General features: G+C 44.4%; 1 protein-coding gene across 5 annotated transcripts; it reads left to right on the plus strand.

Annotated features, from left to right (window-relative positions):
* Positions 1–223: 223 nt before the first annotated feature.
* On the plus strand, positions 224–18878 carry bicra (BRD4 interacting chromatin remodeling complex associated protein). 5 transcript variants are annotated; one of them, XM_077566115.1, is made up of 15 exons: positions 224–341; positions 3039–3084; positions 3187–3232; positions 4155–4220; positions 4786–6921; positions 7825–7977; positions 10465–11058; positions 11198–11504; positions 11584–11681; positions 12119–12253; positions 13338–13384; positions 13496–13644; positions 14164–14258; positions 14334–14439; positions 15500–18878. In XM_077566115.1, exons 2-15 carry the CDS (start codon positions 3044–3046, stop codon positions 16939–16941), a joined length of 5415 nt encoding a protein of 1804 aa, XP_077422241.1. In that variant the 5' UTR covers positions 224–341; positions 3039–3043; the 3' UTR covers positions 16942–18878. The 5 variants fall into 5 exon arrangements, with proteins under 5 accessions (XP_077422241.1, XP_077422243.1, XP_077422240.1 ...); XM_077566114.1 differs by lacking the exon at positions 224–341 and adding an exon at positions 552–2529; XM_077566117.1 differs by lacking the exon at positions 4155–4220.
* Positions 18879–18895: the final 17 nt, after the last annotated feature.

An 18895-nucleotide genomic window follows, 5' to 3' on the forward strand; every position in this document is an offset into this window, starting at 1 on the left:
TAAAATATGTAACTTGGCTCAAGAAAGGTTGGGAAACACTGCACTAGTCCACAGCGCTGCCGTATTGACATTTAATCTTCTTCTTTGTTGTTTGAAGATTTTCCTTTAAAAAATTTAACTTTATAAACAACTAAGAATAATCATTTTAAAAAAAACAGCAATATTCGAGAGAAAGGGATAAATGAATTCGCTGATGGGAAATCACGAAAGTACTGAGTGTTGACTTACCATCAGGCAAAGCGGCGGTCTCCTATGTTCCTTGCCCGTAGTCGGGTCCTGTGCAGCAGCCCGTGCGAGGCTGTCCTGGAGACCCCGCGCTGCCTGCACCTCTATCGTCTCTGGTGAGTTTGTTACAATGTAGCAATTTCTCTATTAATCGCAATAACTGCAACAAAGCTGCATTTATTCACGCAGCGCATGGGTCGCCGCATAGTGCACGGCGGGCGGCGTCTACTCGCTACACTGCCGCACGGCCCGCCAAAAACGCGCTGCTCCTTTTTCCCAGCGAATTCCCAAGCATACCCCCCTCCATCCAAGAGTATTCCAACATTAACTCATATATTTTTTTGCTCGCTAGGAGTCATCGGTTGCCTCTCTACGCGTTTTGCAGCCTTAACGTCCCAGCTACGAGCAACTTCTCGGGCAGAGTGTGGACGTGCAAGCCTGGGCGTTTAAACCGCCTCCGCTGGCGGTTTGTTTTGAATGTCAAAGGCTGTGGAGCTAGCGATACACGTCCGAATATTGTTGGTAGCCTAGCTTGGGCTAGCAGGCTAACCAGCTAAGGCTAACCAAACGGAGCCCAGGCGATGTGACAAATTACGGGCGTCACAGCTGGAGGCTGATAGTTTTATTCGTCACGCGAACATCTTATGCGGGTTTTGGGGTTGTTACCGTAAGCGGAACGTGACGGAAAAAGAGTTACGAAGGCGTAGATGTTGGGGGGCATACTAGTTAGCATGTAGCTCGCAGCGTCTCCCATTCATATCCTGCGCAGTGGCGCCGCTAAGAGGCTAATATCCGCTGTCTTTGTAGACTAGGCAAGCAGGGGGCACTTTGGTTTGTTGGGGTACCGTGTGGGTTGTGTATTTGTATGTATAAATATACCAGGGTCGTCCTGGATCAAGGCGGCGAGAGACCGCAAGTAAAAGCTGCTCGGGATGCGTGGAAACCGCGCGTTCTCCGTTTGTTGTCTTTTTGCGTTGACCTGCTGGAGGCTGTGTAACTCACTTCTTTAAAAAAAAGACATAATGAAGATGTTTTGCATTTAAAAAACACGAAGCGATGCTAGATTTCACCAGATGTGATATAAGTACAGAATACAAATACTTGGTAATATATTGGGTATGCGTGGAAAATATCAGAGCAAGTGATTTACACAAGACTACCATTATCAGACAGATGATTTCAATATAATTCTAGTGACTTAAGTATCACTTTCCTGAGACAAATATTAAGAAAGCAATGACTTCTTTTTTTTTTTAAACGGTGAAAATGCACTAGTTTCTGGCCATTTTGTTTTAATACAGGCAATTGCGGTTGATATTTTTTATGTTACCTTTTTTTTTTGTTGAATCTAAGTTTCAAAGTTTCCTAACTTTATTAGTCTTTATACCCTTTTTCACAAGATTGGTATCATTGGGAAGCTTGCTTAACACAAAAACATTCAACTAATGATGAACTTAATGTAATTATAGAAAACCAAAAGCCCAGGCTGACCATGTTATAAGAATGAAAAAAATCTAGTAAAGATGTACTTATGAATTTGAAATAGTGCCTTTCCCGTTTTTTAAAGGGGTTGTCAACTATACATTTTGGATATGTTGTCTGAGAATTTTAATGCGTGCACTTGCTCGTTTGAGAAATTCTGAAATCGTAATGAAAACAGACACACGTGTTCTTCATTATCAGTTGTTTTGTATACTGGCAAGGTGAATAACTCGAGCACAGTGAAACAAAAAAACAGCTATAGTATCGCCGCTCAAAATGGGCGATCGAGAGTGTTGCTCTTTGAGTGACCACTTCCAACTACGGCAGATTCACACATACTTAAGTATACGACGCTGGTAAAAGTAGATGTACTAAATTATTGAATTAAATAACTGATTTGAACACAAAACACACACACACCTTTTCAAACTCTAGGTATTTGTGATTTAATAAATGGGACCAAAATAAACAATTTCAAAATGTTTATTTTTCCTACTCGTATTGTGATCTATAACCTGGAAAACTTATTTGAAAATAAATAAATGTTGAGGGTAGAGATAAAAATAAACAACTGAGATAATGTGGTTGCACAAGTGTGAACACCCTCTTATAATAGGATGCGGTGATTAACCCCTAATGCGTACAGTTCCGATGTTCCAGTAGGCTTTTCCTGTAACTTTTGTAGCTTTTAAACTCACACATTCAGAGGGATCTCATTCAAAAGTATTAGTCAGGAGAAGGGTAAAAAATGCCAATGCATTAAGTACAGTATGGAGCACATCAAGTGGAGAAAATATGTCACAACTGGATGTCAACAGAGGGGTGTGTAGACTTTTTATATTCACTGTATATTGTTCGGTAATCTAACTAGGGATATTTCTAACAAATATTAGATTTTTATTTATTTATTTCACGTTTGTCTGGGAGGTCGTTACAACATTGCCTTGCCTACAATTACAGTTCACGCTTGAACTTTTCTTGAAAATCTTTTGTTAGTCTTGCTACACCACAATGCAAAATTACTTTAAATTCTTTAATCATGAGTGACTTAATTTGTATAACGTGCAAGTTTTTTCTCATAACATTGCAGATTTTTCCAAGAAAGAATGCGACATTGTTCACTTAATTTTTTCTCTTATTTGGGAGACATTGCAGCATTTTTTCTGCAGCTTTGATTTTTTTTTCTTCTCTTGTAATTTAAACAGTTTGTTGTTTGCTTCTGTTCATATATGAAATCTCAGGTAGTAAGTCGTGGAAGAGTAGACTAGATTGATTGTATTTCTTTTTGTCTTTCTGTGCTGACTGATAGCATTTCTTGTTACCCTAAACAGTTGTCATGGATGATGAAGACGGCAGGTGCCTTCTCGATGTGATTTGGTAAGTTGGCACCAAGAGTTTGCCAATAAGACTTTTCTTATCTTTTTTTTTTCTTTCCTCATCATGCACTGTTGTGAATTTCACTCTTGTTTTCACCCGCAGTGACCCAGAAGCTCTCAATGACTTTCTTCATGGATCTGAGACCCATGTGAGTATGACAACAAGTGGCGGGGGCTTTTTTATCTGCTGGCATGATGATGATGATGATGATGATGATGGGAAGGTGCTGGTGGATCGTCTTTAGACGATAGCTGGATTTACAGCCGGGGTCCAATTTTGTGCTGAGATACATTGGTTGTATGGATTTTCAAATCTAATATCGCAGTTTTTTCTTTTAAGGCTTTAACTATTAAACACATTTTTTCTATTTATTATCCATTTTCTATACGTTTTATGCTTGCAATTTTTAGGTGTTCAAATATGTTTATGATCTGTATAAAAAGATGTGTTTTTATGGGTTTGAATGTGTTCAGATGTGTTGGAGGGGTTTTATATGGTCTCTTTATTTTGCAGACTTTCACCTACGGGTGGGTGGGAATATAACCTCACTAGATACCAATCATAAAAATCTAAACATAAGTTGACATTTTTGCCAGCCTTGACTGGCCCGCATTGTTTTAAGTGTTAAACTATCATTCCGCGTATAACAGAAGATGATTTGCTCAGGTCTATTATTACTAGCAGGCTATTGGTTGGTGCACCTTGCAGTCAAATCCCTTTTTGCTTACTCTTTTCCCTCCCACTGTTTTGGCTGTTTGCTTTTTGAATGCACTGTTTATGGGTTCAGCCTGTCCTTTCCCTTTTTGCTCTTAAAAAGGAAAAACTAACGCTTCCCAAGTCTGCAAAACCCTTGTCGTCGTGCCTCTCTTTCCCTAATCTTTTGGCTGATTCCTTACAATCTTGGTTCTCTTTTCTATGTTCTGTCCTCTTCCTCGCCACCGCCTTCCCCTCCTCCCCACCACCTCCTCCTCCGATGTTCTGTTTCCCTGTCCTGGTGGCTTTTTCCCTGCTGGTTTTGGGGGGCCTTGGGGGTTCTGTCTGTCCTATCCCGGGTGGGCGTGTGTCTGTAGTTGGACACTGACGACCTTTTGGATGGCTCGGGCGATCCCACCAGCTCGTTCTTCTCTACCACCGGGGTGAGTAGAATCCCCCCCAATCCCCTTCCACCTTGTTTTCTATGTAGCATGCCTGTCAAACCCCGCCCCCCACTTCTCTGCCTGTTCGCTCCACTAACACACCTACAAGCTTTGATTTGCCTTTTTGTGGGTATTAACATCTGAGGTTATAGATTGATTTGGAATCATTTATTTTATATTGACGAAAACATTGGCCAAAACAGGTGCATTTGGTGTTTTAGCGCAAGTGCTCTTTGTCAACACGTGTCCCCAGGAGGCTTATTAGAAGATAACTAAGGTACCAGTAGACTGAAATTAGCCTGAAATTACCTTCTTTTTTTTATTGTCAACCATTTTATTGTCTAGCAATTCTTTCATTATCCAATATTTTCATTGCTTTGCTTATTAAAACCAAGTAATGACAATCAGCTTGCTTCTTGATGGCGTTCTGACTTGATCAAACTGGATGGACCGAACAGCAAATGCAGATCAGTAGAAATCAGAAATGTAAAACAGAATATACGGTAGTCTATATTTTCTCCGACCCCTAAATTCCGTTATCGTCTTGTTTACTCCTCGATTCAAGGGCCATGTTCCAGAGGTCCAGCCTACAGTCCAGCTCTCGGCCAATGAGGCGGCAGGCCTGCCCAGAGTCAGCGTTGACCTGGACTTCCTGGAGGATGACGACATCCTGGGCGGCTCCCCCGACGGGGAAGGCGGGAGCAACGGCATCGGGACCAACCACGAGCCCTGCGACATCCTGCAGCAGAGCTTGGCCGAGGCCAACATCACCGAGCAGAGTTTACAAGAAGCCAATGCGGAGCTGGACCTGGAATCCTTTGGGATTCCCGGCCTTCCGCAGGTGGTTCAAACGTTGCCTGACGCCAGCCTCACGGGAGCCGGTGGCGCGTCCGTCGGTGTAGGCATCAGCGTCGGGGGGGCGGCGGCCATCTTTCCCGGGTCGGCCCAAAGCGCCACCGCTACTCCCCCGAACGCTGCCGCTGACATGCTGGGCTCCGTGCTGGCTCAGCAGGGTCTTCAGCTCCAACCCCAGGTCATGAATAAGGCCATCAGCGTTCAGCCTTTCATGCAGCCCGTGGGCCTCGGGAATGTGACACTTCAACCAATTTCAAGTCTTCAAACTCTCCCGAACGGGAGCCAGTCTGGACATTTGGGGATTGGACAGATTCAGGTTGTGGGGCAACCCACAGTCATGACTATCAATCAGTCTGGGCAGCCTATTCTGGCAAAAGCCATGGGTGGCTACCAGCTGCATCAGTCTGGGCCAGAGGTTTCGGGTGCCACAACTCAAACAGGGCTCGGGGCGTCAGGAGGTGGACTTCTCATCCAAAGCAACAAAACCACTTTGGGATCTCCAGCTTTAAACGGACCAGCCGCGGTTGTTAGCAGTACGAACAGCACCAGTAGCGGCACCATGACCGCACCTGGACTTTTGGGATTTGGAAGCACGCCCCTGAGTTCGGGAATGGCACCCCATTCACAAACGCAAGGCCAAATCATGCACAACGTGATCATCCAGCGCACACCAACACCCATTCAGCCTAAACCTCCTCAGGGGGGAGCCCTCCAAACAAAACTTTTCAAGCCACAGCAGCAGCAGCAACATCAGCAACAGCAGCAGCAGCCGCCAACGCCCCAAAGCCTGCAGAACGACACCACCAAGGCCCTCGGGTTGCAACAAATTCCTGTGTCTGCAGCTCAGAATGTAACTTTTCTGACTGGAAAACCAGGCTCAAACGTTGTACTCAGCACTCAAGCCGCGACGCAAGGCACGCAGTTCCAGCAAACGATGTTCAAGCAACAGGTGCCCCAAGCGGCGGGCAAGCCGCTCAGCGTACACTTGTTGAACCAATCAGGCAGTATCGTTATTCCCTCTCAGACGGTCCTGCAAGGTCAGAACCATCAGTTCCTCCTGCCGCAGTTGCAAGCAGGCGGGCAGATCCTGACCCAACACCCCGGAGGCCACATCATAACCAGTCAGGGCCCTGGTGGGCAGCTCATTGCCAACCAGATTTTAACCGCGAACCAGAACATCAACTTAGGTCAAGTGTTGACTTCCCAGGGACATCCTGGGGCAGCCCACATTCTATCTGGACCCATCCAGCTTCAACCTGGCCAGATGGGCACGCCTACTCTGTTTCAGATGCCGGTTTCGTTGGCTCAGACGCAGAACCAGGCGCAGACCCACACTGTGTCGGGACACGGCCCGACGGTCATCCAGGGCATGCCTATCCAGAACTCCTTGACCATGCTAGGTCAGGTGGAGGGTTTAAGCCCGGCAGTCAGCCTTCAGACAACTCTGCAAACCCAGCCGGGTGGAGTCCCCAGCAGCATCAGCATCAGCACTAGTAGTTGTAGTAGTACTAATAGTAGTAGTACTAATAGCAGTAGTAGCAGCAGCACCGGAGCATCCACGATGGCAGCCACCATAACCCAAGGTCAGCCCGGAGAGTGTTTGACTGTACTGGGGAGCGCCACCGACCAGGCTGCCCAGCAGGCTTCTATCCTCGCCATGCAGCAGGCGCCTTCCTCAGTCAGCACCGTGTCATCCTCCGCTCCGTCCATGTCCTCGTCTTCGCCAGTGACCGCGGTCGGGCTGGTCTCTCACCAGGCTCAGCACAGCCCAGGAAGGCTTCTGTTCACCAACCAGGGCTCGAGCATGATCCTAAGCCAGGAGTCTCTGCAGATGTTCCTGCAGCAGGTCAGTTTCTTCCTCTTGGCACATCTAACCCCAAAACATTCATTAACATTGTCACAGAGTGGGCTGTGTTGGGAATCACTCCCTTTCCATTAGAAAGTATAGTGAGTTTGCCATAATGGTACTTTATTTTGTAGTCTTGTTTGAATGTGTAGTGAGCATAGGCAATCCCTTATATAGTGCCCTCAGTCATCTTGGAAATTAGTTAAATCCGTCCAAGGCGCCCGCAGTTGGACTGAATTACGGTACATTGCTTCCATTGGCTATTTTCTATATTTGCTTTATACAACACTGTAACATTTTTCAAGCATGGTAACAGCAGACTGTGTCGTGATCTTATCTTCTTTATGTTATACACACACAAACGCTGCGCTCCCCCCGGGAAAAATGTGAGTGGATGCTGTCAAGTATACGGGCGTCGATTCTAAGTTACTGCTCTATGTTTGCAAACCTTTTTGCTTTTTTTGGGGTGTTATAACGGATTAATAGCATTTCCATTCATTTCAGTTGGGAAAGATGATTTGAGTCAATGTTTTTGAGTTATGAGCGTGGTCATGGAAAAAAAATGACTTTTATCTCAAGTCACCACTGTACTGTTAATATTTTTGGGGGGGGAGATCAAGCAGCTGACATTCATCGTGTATGTTGTAATTATGTAACAGCCACGATGGAATGACCTAACCGCGTGGCTGAGTGGTGTTTGAAAAGTCTTTTTCATTTGACTGATGAGCAAACTAGATAGTCTACGACATAAAAATCCCTACACTGTGCTTAGGGAGTCAGCAATAAGTAAATGATTCCAAACACAGCCTTGGTCTGACCTCTCTGGCTCACCATTCTGCTTCTCATCCAACCTCCTGTCATTCCTTCTCTCCTCCCTCAACCCCGGTAACGGTAAACTATTAGCCGGAGAACAGAGAGGGTGAATCGAGCCCCTGTGCGGGGGTCCCTGCGTCCGTAATCGTCAGCAGCGCCGGCGTCATGACTCCGGCCCGCACTGTCCATGACAGCCAATTAAGTGATTCGCTGGTGGGTCAGAGGCCCCCAGTGGTAAAGCAGGTAGACGTGCCCTCTACGTTAAGCCCCCATCCACTTGCTGCTGCCGCCACAGCCCTTAGACGTTATCTCCTTTTTCCCCCTTAGCTGCCGTGCTATTTGTGTAGTGTTGCTTCCATGTCAATGTACTGTAGTGCACAAATAGCTAACATGCTTGCAGCTTGTGTGTGTTATTAAAACTGCTTTGCTGTGTGTGAAAGCATGAGACTTGGTAATTAATAATCTCTTAGAATATTCCGTACGATTGGCAATCAAATGGCTTTCTTTGAAGTGTAGTAAAATGGAATGCTTTTATATGGAGTTAGGGACTATTTTATCGGCTGCTAATCTGTTGAGAGAGCAAGAGCGATGCATAAAACAAAAATATACAATGTAACACCAAATACTTTGTTTTTTTTGTTTTGTTTTTTACAAAACCAGTATTCGCGCAGTATAAGGTAAGTAAAGGTGTACATTATAAAATGTACCCACTTTGCTTTCTGTAGGCGTAAAATGCAGGACGATAGAGGATTGGAAAAATTCAGTAATCTCTAATCACTTTAGCAAAAATGAAGTTGGAGACACTTCTTGTTTTCCCCTCTTTCAAATGTAGTGTTCAACACAATTGTGTTCTGCCACCTGGTGTCATAGTGTGGGGTTATATCTCCAAATGTTAAACACAGTTGAGTTCTAACTAGACAAAAAGAATAGTAGGACTACAAACCCATAATCCACGATGAAAGGAGCGGAGGTTTATTGTTACTCCATTCTTAATTTCTCATCAAACACCTCATGTCCGTTTGTCCACTAGAGGGAGTTTCTTTTCATCTAATCCAATATAGTGACAACTTTTTTGAGACGATAAAATGGTTGTCTCAGTTCTCACATGACGTTTGCGCCAACAGTTACAACAATAGTGGATTGCCATGTTACATTCTTGCGGCCCAAACTCCTGAACATAATAGTTTTTTTTTTACAGCAAAATCTTCACAAAAAAAAAATCCGAACATAAGTAATCTATAAGCAAGGTATGTCAATTGGTAATGCTGTAACATCATGAGTTTAAAACGATATTGAAGTGTTTTGAGCAAGTAAATGGTGGTATATTTACAGTTTCAACTAATCATACAAATTTGGGGGGGGGACACGTGTTTTTACTTGCAGTTTTTAGCCATCATGGCAGGGCTCGGTCCATACCCTCCTTGTTGGTGTACTGTATCGTTCGTAATACCTTCATCGAATGTATTTTCTTCCTTATTTCTTTACTAACAGTTATACAATTCAACCAACTTACTCTCACTGTTACTTATAATGACAGATCAGTCAGTCAATCAGATCTGTTAATGCTGCACTAAACCCTGAGTTGTATTTTTAAGGAACCCAAAACAAAAGTTCTCCATCCCTAAAGTAGTCCGATCACTCCAGTCACATTATCGTGTTTTGTTTTCCTGTTAAGACAAGAAATTAATTCTTCTCTGAGATACAATCATTAGTCTTTTCCATCTTTTACATTTGTGCTGTTTTTTTTTTTTTTATGCAATACGTGTGTTGAAGATCCATTTGTGGGCAAGAACTGTATTTTATAGCATTGATGTTGAGTAGATTGGAAGATTATGGAGCCAAATGATAGCTTCTGGAACATAAACAGACATTCACCAGCCATAGCGTCCAACTCTTAATTATTCCTAAAATTCAGGACTACTTTGGAAACAGTTTTCATCAAATGTCTACTTTTCCCACAATTCCACATTTTCCATGAATATACAGTACGTCCTATTTAAATGAATGAGACATTTTACAAATTTAACACACCCGTTTACTTTTTTTTTTTTTCAACTGATCCAAACTATTCCAGCCTAAAAATATTGGCACAATTCAGGATATCTTTGCTTTTCGCTCTCCCAAATTTCCAACATTTGTAGTACTACATTCTCCATTTTACATGACAAAGTTCCCAAATTAATAGTTCATATTTAAAAACGTTAACGGCATTAAAAAAAAATCTTTCAACCCTATATTAACCCCCCCACCCTCTTCAAAGCTTTTATTCTCTCCACTTTTTTGTTTTAAAAATTAACACGTTTCCCGAGCAATTCAAATTCCATTCAGGACCACTTCTGGGAACTATTTTTTACAGTCCAAAAATTCCCACACTTTTCTCGAGGATTTTCTCAAATCAATGCAAATGTTTGAATATCGACCATGTTTTTCTACATCACTTGACTGCTTCAAAGAATTCAAACTGTTCAGCTCATTCTAGACATCGATACTTATGACATTCCCAAAATTTCCAGTCACAAAAGCCACCTGATCAAGAGATAAATGTGGCATATTTATCTCCTCTCCAAACAATTCCATCCAAGTCTCACATTTTACATTTCAACAATTCATTCAAATTCACAGCATTTCAGTTCAGCTTCAGCTCCAGCTTCTTACACAAATTACATTTTCTAGTTAGTTATGCGTGATCCAAATGATTGCGTGTTAAATTTTTATATTCCTCCTCCTCAGGTACCCTCCAGTGGACACCAGCAGCCCTTGAAGATTCAGAGTATGTCTCCCTCGCCGGCCCTGGCCGGTCACGCTGCGGCGCCCCCTTTAGCCGACAGCCCGCAGCCCTCGCAGTCGCCGCTGACTCTGAGTCAACACATCCAGTCACCGCACCACCAACAGTCACGTCCTCCCTCGCAACCCCAGCCGTCGTCGCAAACGCCCTCACGCTCTTGCACGCCCTCGTCCCACCCGCCGGCCCTCTTCATCGTCCACAACCAAGCCACCGAGTCCCCCTCGCAGCCCCAAGTTGCCCAACAGCAACCCACCCAGATCCAAGTGCAGCTCCTGCCTCAGCCGCGGCCCGCCTCCCAGCCGGCGCCCTACCAACACCAGGAGCAGCCACCCGTGTCGCAGTCGCCCAAGCCACCGCTTGCTCACCCGTTCGCCGCCCCTCCCGCTGTCGCGCCGACCCCCACCGTGTTAAAAGCCGTCCACAGCCTGACGGCGGATCAGCAGCAGCACCTGGCGCTGCTGGGATCACAAATCCAGACGTTGTCGGCCATCAGCCAGCCCACGCTGCAGCAGAAGCAGCTGTTGGAGAAGCTCCACCAGGTGTGCAATGGCCTTCAGACTTTTTTTCCTCCAGACAGCACAAATGAAAAGAGTAGACTGCACATATTTGATGCATCTCCTTAATCTATGCATTGATTGGTATCATACTTTTCTGCTGTCTTTGTCAATGTGCTTCCAGATCCAGCAAAGCATCCTGCTGCAGGTCAAGCAGCCAACTCAGGCTCAAGCGCAGGCTCAAGCTCAAGCTCAAGCTCAAGCTCAGGCTCAGGCTCAGGCTCAGGCTCAGGCTCAGGCTCAAGCTCAGGCTCTAGCTCAAGCGCAGGCCCAGGCTCAGGCTCTGCCTCCCGCCAACAGCCAGTTTAGCGTGCAGCAAGACGTGCCTGTCGACAAAGCGGTGATCACCTCATCCGCCGGCGCCGCGACACCCGCTCAGCTGTCCTCGGCGCTGCAGCCCACCTCCGTGCTCATTACGAGTCCTGTTACAGGTAAGCCTGCGTCACATCCTGGGCAATGCGAGGCAGCAGCGTTCTGCCCTTTCTGACAGTCTGCCTGATTTCTTTGCAGCCTCAAGTGACTTACAGGTAGTCTCGGGAGTCCAGGGACCAACTGGAGCCAAGGTGAATCAGACTATCGCTCCCGCGAGCCTTACTCAGCCTACACAGGTGGGTAATCTTTTTTTTTTTTTTTTTTATCAACACGGAATCTCACATCAAGTGTCTTTTTATTTACAAGAGTGTCTGCGACACTGCAGATTTTTTTAAATTGAATGTATCTAGTTGTCTGTCACAGAAATCTGCATTTTGTGTCCATTGTTTTTTGTTCACACACATTCACATACAGAAACGTCAACGTTAAGAGGCCCTACATATCAGACACACTTTCTACAATTCACATTTTCTTTACATTTTATGCTTGCATTTTTTTTAATGCACGTTTACAGTGTGTTAAAAAAAAATTTTAATAGGTTTAGGAGGGGTAAAACAAAAAGTAATTGCTGTTCACTTTTTGCAGTTTCACTGCATTGCAGATTTTTTATTTTTTTTTATCGTACTTGAATTGTTCTATATTATGTATCTTTTTCCTTTTTTTAATTTTACAGATTCAGCCAAAACCGGGAGTGATCAGCTCAGTTGGAGGCATGACTCTTGGTAAAGCTGGCATGCAGATCCACGTGTTAGGCACCAATGTCACCCAAATGCCTGCTCCACAGCCCCCCGCTCCTCTACAACCTCAAGTAAGCCAAGATCTGTATTTGTATAGACACGTTTTTTTACGATGAAGAACATTTGGGGTTCAGTACAGGCCAACATTGCAGACATTATGTTTTGAACCGGCAGGTCGGCCTCACAGGCGAGTGCTTGTGAGTTCAAATCTGTTTCCTGTGGGGAGATAGCATTACATCTGCAGCTATTGAATGTTTTAGAAATCTATTATCTCATCGCCTATTCAAGTATTCTGATTTTAGAGATCTCAGGTCATTTTGTCCACTTGCGGTTGTCATTCTTAAGTTCTCCTGTAGTATCTGTGACTTATGTTTTTTTATAGCTTTAAAACAAACGGGGCCTGGTGAGTGACATGGCGACACCGAATGAGATTGTAGAGTTGATTGGCTTCCTCCTGCATTCTAAAAACTGATTCAAGGAAGACACTAAATTTTGCATTGGTGTGATTCCTTATTGTGCCCTGTTGAGTGACTGGCGACAAGTCCAGTGGTTCTTGCCCAAAGTCATTTGGGATCAGGGTTATAATAGTTTTGGGTTTTTCATAATAGTTTTTACACCAGGGTGAGATTTATATCCATGCTTATACTGGAATTGGTGTGTTGCTACCAAAATGTATACATTTGCTAACTCGATTTTTGTGTTATGACTTTATGCAAAGCATTAAGACGTGATGTCTGAAAGTGAACATAAACCGGTGTACATGTTGATCAAATTTATAGTCATCCTTAGTGTGCACTATTAGTGTTAAAATTGGCTCCCATTTCAATTTAACACTCTCTCCGTATATCACATATTTAAAAAAAATAAATAAATTCTGCCAAATGTTGGAATTGCCATCAGCCTCAAGACGTCCAAATCGGTCTGGCCTAAAAATTTACTCTAGTGTAAATAGTTTGAAGGAAGTGAACAACCTCTCAGAGACACATGTTCAGAAATTAGCAGATAACTAAAGATTGACTCGGTTGTTTAATTTCACACTTGGCACTCCAGAGACCCGACTATTTGTGTACAAGTACTTACTTAAAACGCCAATTTTCCATAATGTGTCCAAATGAAGTGTCTGTTTAAAGGTGGTAATCCTCTTTCACATTGCAGACAACAGCGAAGATGCCTTTCAGTGCGGAACCGAGCAAAGAAGCCAGGTTCGTGACACTCTCTTTATTAATGTTCTTTTCTTGATTTCATTGCACGCCTTTTTTTCTTCTTTTTTTTAACCTGCGGAGTAATACAATTTTTTTCTATCCCCTCTGCAGATTGATGGAACAGCTGAGGAAACATCAAGGCTTGGTGCTTCACCCCAACTACAATGCTCCTTTCTACTCGTTTGAGGACACGCTGCACCGACTGCTGCCTTACCATCTCTACCAGGGAACTGCCAACTCGTCTCAAGATTATCAGAAAGGTAACAAGAACTTTGGCGATTGGCTGCCTTTAAAAAAATAATGATAATAATAATACAGTGGTGCCTTCTTAACTTGCAAAATTAATTTGTTCTGTGACCCAAAATGAAACTAAATTTACTAGTCTATCAAATAGGGGCGGGTGCTTTGCGTGTGATTTGAAAGCCGCACTTGCTGAATTGGTATCCAAGCATTTAAGTCAATATTGAATTGAATCAAATGACAACCTAAATAATCAAAATCTAATTGAATCGCAATGTAAAGGTCTCTGGCAATACCCAGCCCTACTGCCAAATCAATTTTCCCCAATTAAATTAAATGAAATGTTATTCAACCTTTCCAGGTCCCTCAAAAAAAAAAACTTCATTCTTTGTGTTAATAAATAACAATAGCTTTGTATTTCTAGTAAGTAAACATTTTTACAAAGTGTTTTGACGGAGCAGGAAAGCATAAATAAAACAAAACGATGATCATCATATAAAACTTGATTGCGTGTTCCATGCAAATTTTGCTGTGCACAGTGGATGATGAATTTGAGAGCGTCTCCACCCAGCTGCTGAAGAGAACGCAAGCCATGCTTGATAAATATCGCCACCTGCTCTTTTCCGAGTCAAAGGTGAGCCCCCGAACCAGTTCTCCCTTGTCTCCCTAAACCGCTCACCTGAAAACTGAACTGCCGTTTGAATTGCAGCAGAGACTTGGCCCCTCGGCGGAGATGGTGATGATCGACCGCATGTTCATCCAGGAGGAAAAGCTCGCATTAAGCCAGGACAGGATTTTGGCCAAGGAGAGACCAGGTAGGCTGTGCCTAACCAGTAAAACCTCTAAAGTGGGATGCACACATCCTAGTTTTTTTAGCATGTGAAGAGACACCCCATACATGACTAGGAAAAGATAAATATAAAAAAATATTTAGCATGAACAAGACAGAGGTTGTATTCCCAACAGTCTAATATTATTATAAAAAGAAAATATGTTATTTGCAAAGAACAAAGACCACATTTTATACAAAAATTCAAATGCTGCATTAAGTCATAATATCACAAAGAAAAAAATGAATTGTATGACAAAGTCTTGCTATCATGGGAAAAATAACACCATGGTTTGAAAGAATAACATGAAAATATGAGGAAAACAGTAAAGACATAAAAACAAATTACAACAACAAAAAACAAAATTAATTAATTAACAATGAAGTTGTTATATTACCCGCAAAATAAATATCAGAACAAATATGTAATTTTATTTACAGGAATAAAGTAAAAAATGTTATAAGCAAAAGCTATAACATTTTAGGAAAAAAATATACCAAAGTAATGATTCAATTAAAATCTATTGTACTTACAAATTATACATGAATCAAAATTTTAATACAAAATGTTCTCAAAGATTAATTGCAAATGTGTTTACCTTAGAAGTGAAGTACTACTGACCGATGCAGTACTTGGACAGTGATTCATTTGGGCACCACTAGGGGGAGCCCATGTAAGCATAGTACTGGTACTCATACAACACTTTGAGAATCATTGCTTTAGCTTATTCATTTATTTGTCAGGGACCACAAAAATCATTAAATCCAAGAGTAGTTATGCTTTATACCAGATTACAATTTTGTAGTTCATTTCTATCCGCAGTCCTTGTGGCAGGTAGCAATGCAAATGTTTATTTACATTTTTATATAAAAAAAAAAATTAAAAAAGTAAATATTTTGACACTTAACTTTCACTTATATTTACATTTAACTTTTTTCCTACAAACTTTTTATGTGGGCCACATTTTGCTTCATTATTAGAATATTCGGCGGGTGGTTCTTCTTGTAGTTGTGCTGACGGAAATTGTACTTATGTGTGATTGCAGAGGAGTTTGTGGCCAACGCCCGCCTGTTGGAGAGTTTAGTTTCGTCCCAACAGAAGTCTCCTCCGGGTGAACCCGCCTCCAACGCCACCGGTGTCGCCGTCACCCCGGCTGCCGCCGCAGCCCCTCCACCGCCTCCTCCGCCAGAACCCGCACCTCCCACACCGGCCGTTCCTTCGCACGTCCCGCCGAAACCCCCTCCCGCCCCCAGCCCGTCTCCAGCGCCGGCTCCCGCCCCTGTCGCCGCCCCTCCTTCCGCCTCCTTCCCCCCGACAAAACTGGTCATAAAGCAGGGCGGCGGCGGGGCCTCGGTGTCGTGGTCCAGTAGCTGCCCCCCACCTCCTGGTGGATCCGAACCGACTGGCCAGAGCCCCTTTTCATCACGCACCCCTGCGGCGTCATCGTTCTTCTCCTCCTCCTCGTCCTCCAACTCTAAAATGGACGATGACGATGCGCTCCTGCAGAGGACAAGCAAGCCGCCCATTAAAACTTACGAGGCTCGGAGGAGGATCGGCTTGAAGCTGAAGATCAAGCAGGACCAAACGGGCTTCGGTAAGGTGGTCCACAACACAGCCTTAGACCCCGTGCACACCTCCCAGCCCAACACCCCCAAATCCCAACCCTCGTCCACCCCTGCGCCCGCCGGGGTCATCCGAACCCAGTCGCCCGTGTCGGTCACCGCGACGACCACTCAGTCCAACCCCTCTCAGAGCTCGTCCTCCACGCAAATGAACGGCACCCTGGAGCACCACAACCCGGCCTCCGCCACCCCCGCGCCCTCGCAGACTACCTGCCGCCTCCCCCTCAAAAAAACTTACCGGGAGAACGTTAGTCCCCGGGTCCGGCCGGGCGTCCCTGGGGGTGGAGGGGATGACGACTCGGCGCCCTACTCCACCCCCTCACACGAGAGAACGGTCATAGCTAGCGTGAAGGTGGAGAAAAGAGGGCGGGACCACGTAGACGACGTGTTCAACCACGCCGTCAAGGGGGTGAAGGGGGAGGAGCGCACGGAGCAGGACGCCGACTTCCCTAAATACAAGCGGACGAGCGGGAAAACCAAACAGAGACAAGCAGGGACTTTTCGGATGGACCAGCACGCGCCCGGGCCCCCTTCGCCGGAGTTCCCTTCGGTCCCCGCCAAGCGCTGCAAGTCGGACTCGCCCGACAACGCCAGCTTCTCCAGCGGCAGCCCCCCCGACGACTCCCTCAACGAGCATTTGCAATGCGCTATCGACAGCATCCTCAACCTGCAGCAGGAGCCCACGCTACGGGGGCACCACCAACACAAGGGGGGCAACGGCCGGACGCATTTACGCTCGGCCCCCCCGCACAGACCCTCAGGGCCCCCGTCGTCTTCCTCCGCCTCGTCCGCCTCGGCCCAGCACCCTCAGGTCGGTGGCCGCGGCCACAACGGCAGCCTGGTGCCACAGACTCAGAGCAGATAACGGCCCCCCCCGCCCCCTTGGCCCCGCATGGACTGACAAGGGGAGGGGGGCGCCCGAGAGACTAGGGAGGGAGTCTTGACGAGTCTGCTAAGTTTGTCCACCGGATTCTCTAGTCAAGTTTTTGTTGTCTTGTCCTGTCTGGGCTTCTCCTTGTCTTGTCACGTGATCATGGCCCCAACCCTCCCTTTATGTTCCTTTTTGTTCACAACACTTTTCCAAAACAGGCTTTCCCAACTTTCATTCAGCCAAGGCACATATTTTATGAGGAAAAACAATTATGGCATAACATCCAACTGGAAATTTCACCGAAGAAAAAAAAAAAAAGTGTGTATGTGGGTGTACACTGTATAAACACGGTATATATTTATAAGGGTGCCAAAATTAGCACGTTAATAACGATTTAACATGCCCCTTTTTTTTTTTAACACTGATTAACGCACGCCCCTTATTTGGAAAGCCGTCAACTTGAGGAATTCCAGTCGAGAAATGCACTGCACTGCAGCCTTTATCCGCAATATTTCAAAAGGAGAATTAAAAGATTTGGACTGTGAAGCACCACCACCAATTTCACAAACGCACTTGGTAGGCTGCAGTTAAGTCGTTAGCACCGAGCAAGGTTGCTACAGCTCTTAAAGGGGGTCTGCATCACCACGCCCAGACCCATTTGCGAACAGCGCTGTGAGTGCACGCCTGTCTTGTCCTTTGGAGTGACTCGAAGTCACTTGCTCTTTCGACGTGAGGCGTGTTTTATTCAGCTCGTCCAAAAGAGAGCTTGTTATACATCATCTGGGTTATTTCTATTTCTTCAACATTTAGAACGGGTATAAAATGTGTAATTTGCAATTGCTCGCAACTTAATTATCGTCGCTGCCCAGTGAAAAACATTTATGTCCCTATTTTTACATTTTTTTGGGATGTCTGCATTCAGTTTCATTCCAAAAAAGTAAAATGTAAAGTGGAAAAAAGACAAAAATTGTGTTTTTCACAGGATAGCGAATTTATGGAAATGATGTGATTCAAGAAATATATATCATCGAATGAACGGCAAAATTCGCAATACAATTGATGCATGAAAATTCCCATGGACGTCAACTTGAAGATGTGACCCATTGCAATTGATTAACATTAACAAGCCATCAAACCGGAAGTCACCATTGAGCTTGGAGTGTCGCCAGCATTTTGCAACGCAGACTGCAAGAGTCACAGAAAAGCATAGATATGGCCATGATTGGAAAATTAATAATCTGTGTTCGATGAAAATTTTCATGTAGCTGCTTGTTGGGGAGGTGCGGGTTGTGAAAAAATATTGCCACTTGGACATGTGCGTTCATCCTGAAATTTCACCCAATAACCCAAATAGTTTGTGAATAGAATATTTTACGTCATGAAACCAGTTTGAAATAAGGTGTTGCACAAACACATTCGATTGGGTGATGAGCACATAGCACAAGCCGCATAATGACATACCCCAAAAAAGTTTCAAGGCCCACAAAGCTGTGAGTTGTATTCATGATTATTAACGTGAAAACATTCAAATGCAAATTCTTACTTTTTTTTTCTCCTCTCTGACCTCGTTTGACCTTCAAGCTCACAAGGCCTTGATTCATTTCAGTCAGCAGGGGGCAGGCCAGGCTCATCCTGAAATCTTCATCTCTGTTCCCCTCCTTTCTTCCATGTGTGTGTTTTTTTTTTTTTTTTTTTTTTATGGAAGCCCAGTGGACAATTCCAACTGAAACGCAGCACAAGCGGCGAGGCGGCGGAGACAACAAAAGAGAGAGAAAAAGGAACAATAATAATGTACAAAAAAGACCGCAAGAGAATTTGAAGTATAGTATTACAGATTAATTTTGTATTGTATTTATTGTGTATAAGGATACTTTTTAAAAAGAAATGTACATTTAGTAAAAGTGTAAATTAAACCTTGTTTCTTTTATGAATCACATCCTCATTTTTG

Source organism: Vanacampus margaritifer, chromosome 5 (genome assembly GCF_051991255.1).
Source record: "Vanacampus margaritifer isolate UIUO_Vmar chromosome 5, RoL_Vmar_1.0, whole genome shotgun sequence".
NCBI classification, from domain to species: domain Eukaryota; kingdom Metazoa; phylum Chordata; class Actinopteri; order Syngnathiformes; family Syngnathidae; genus Vanacampus; species Vanacampus margaritifer.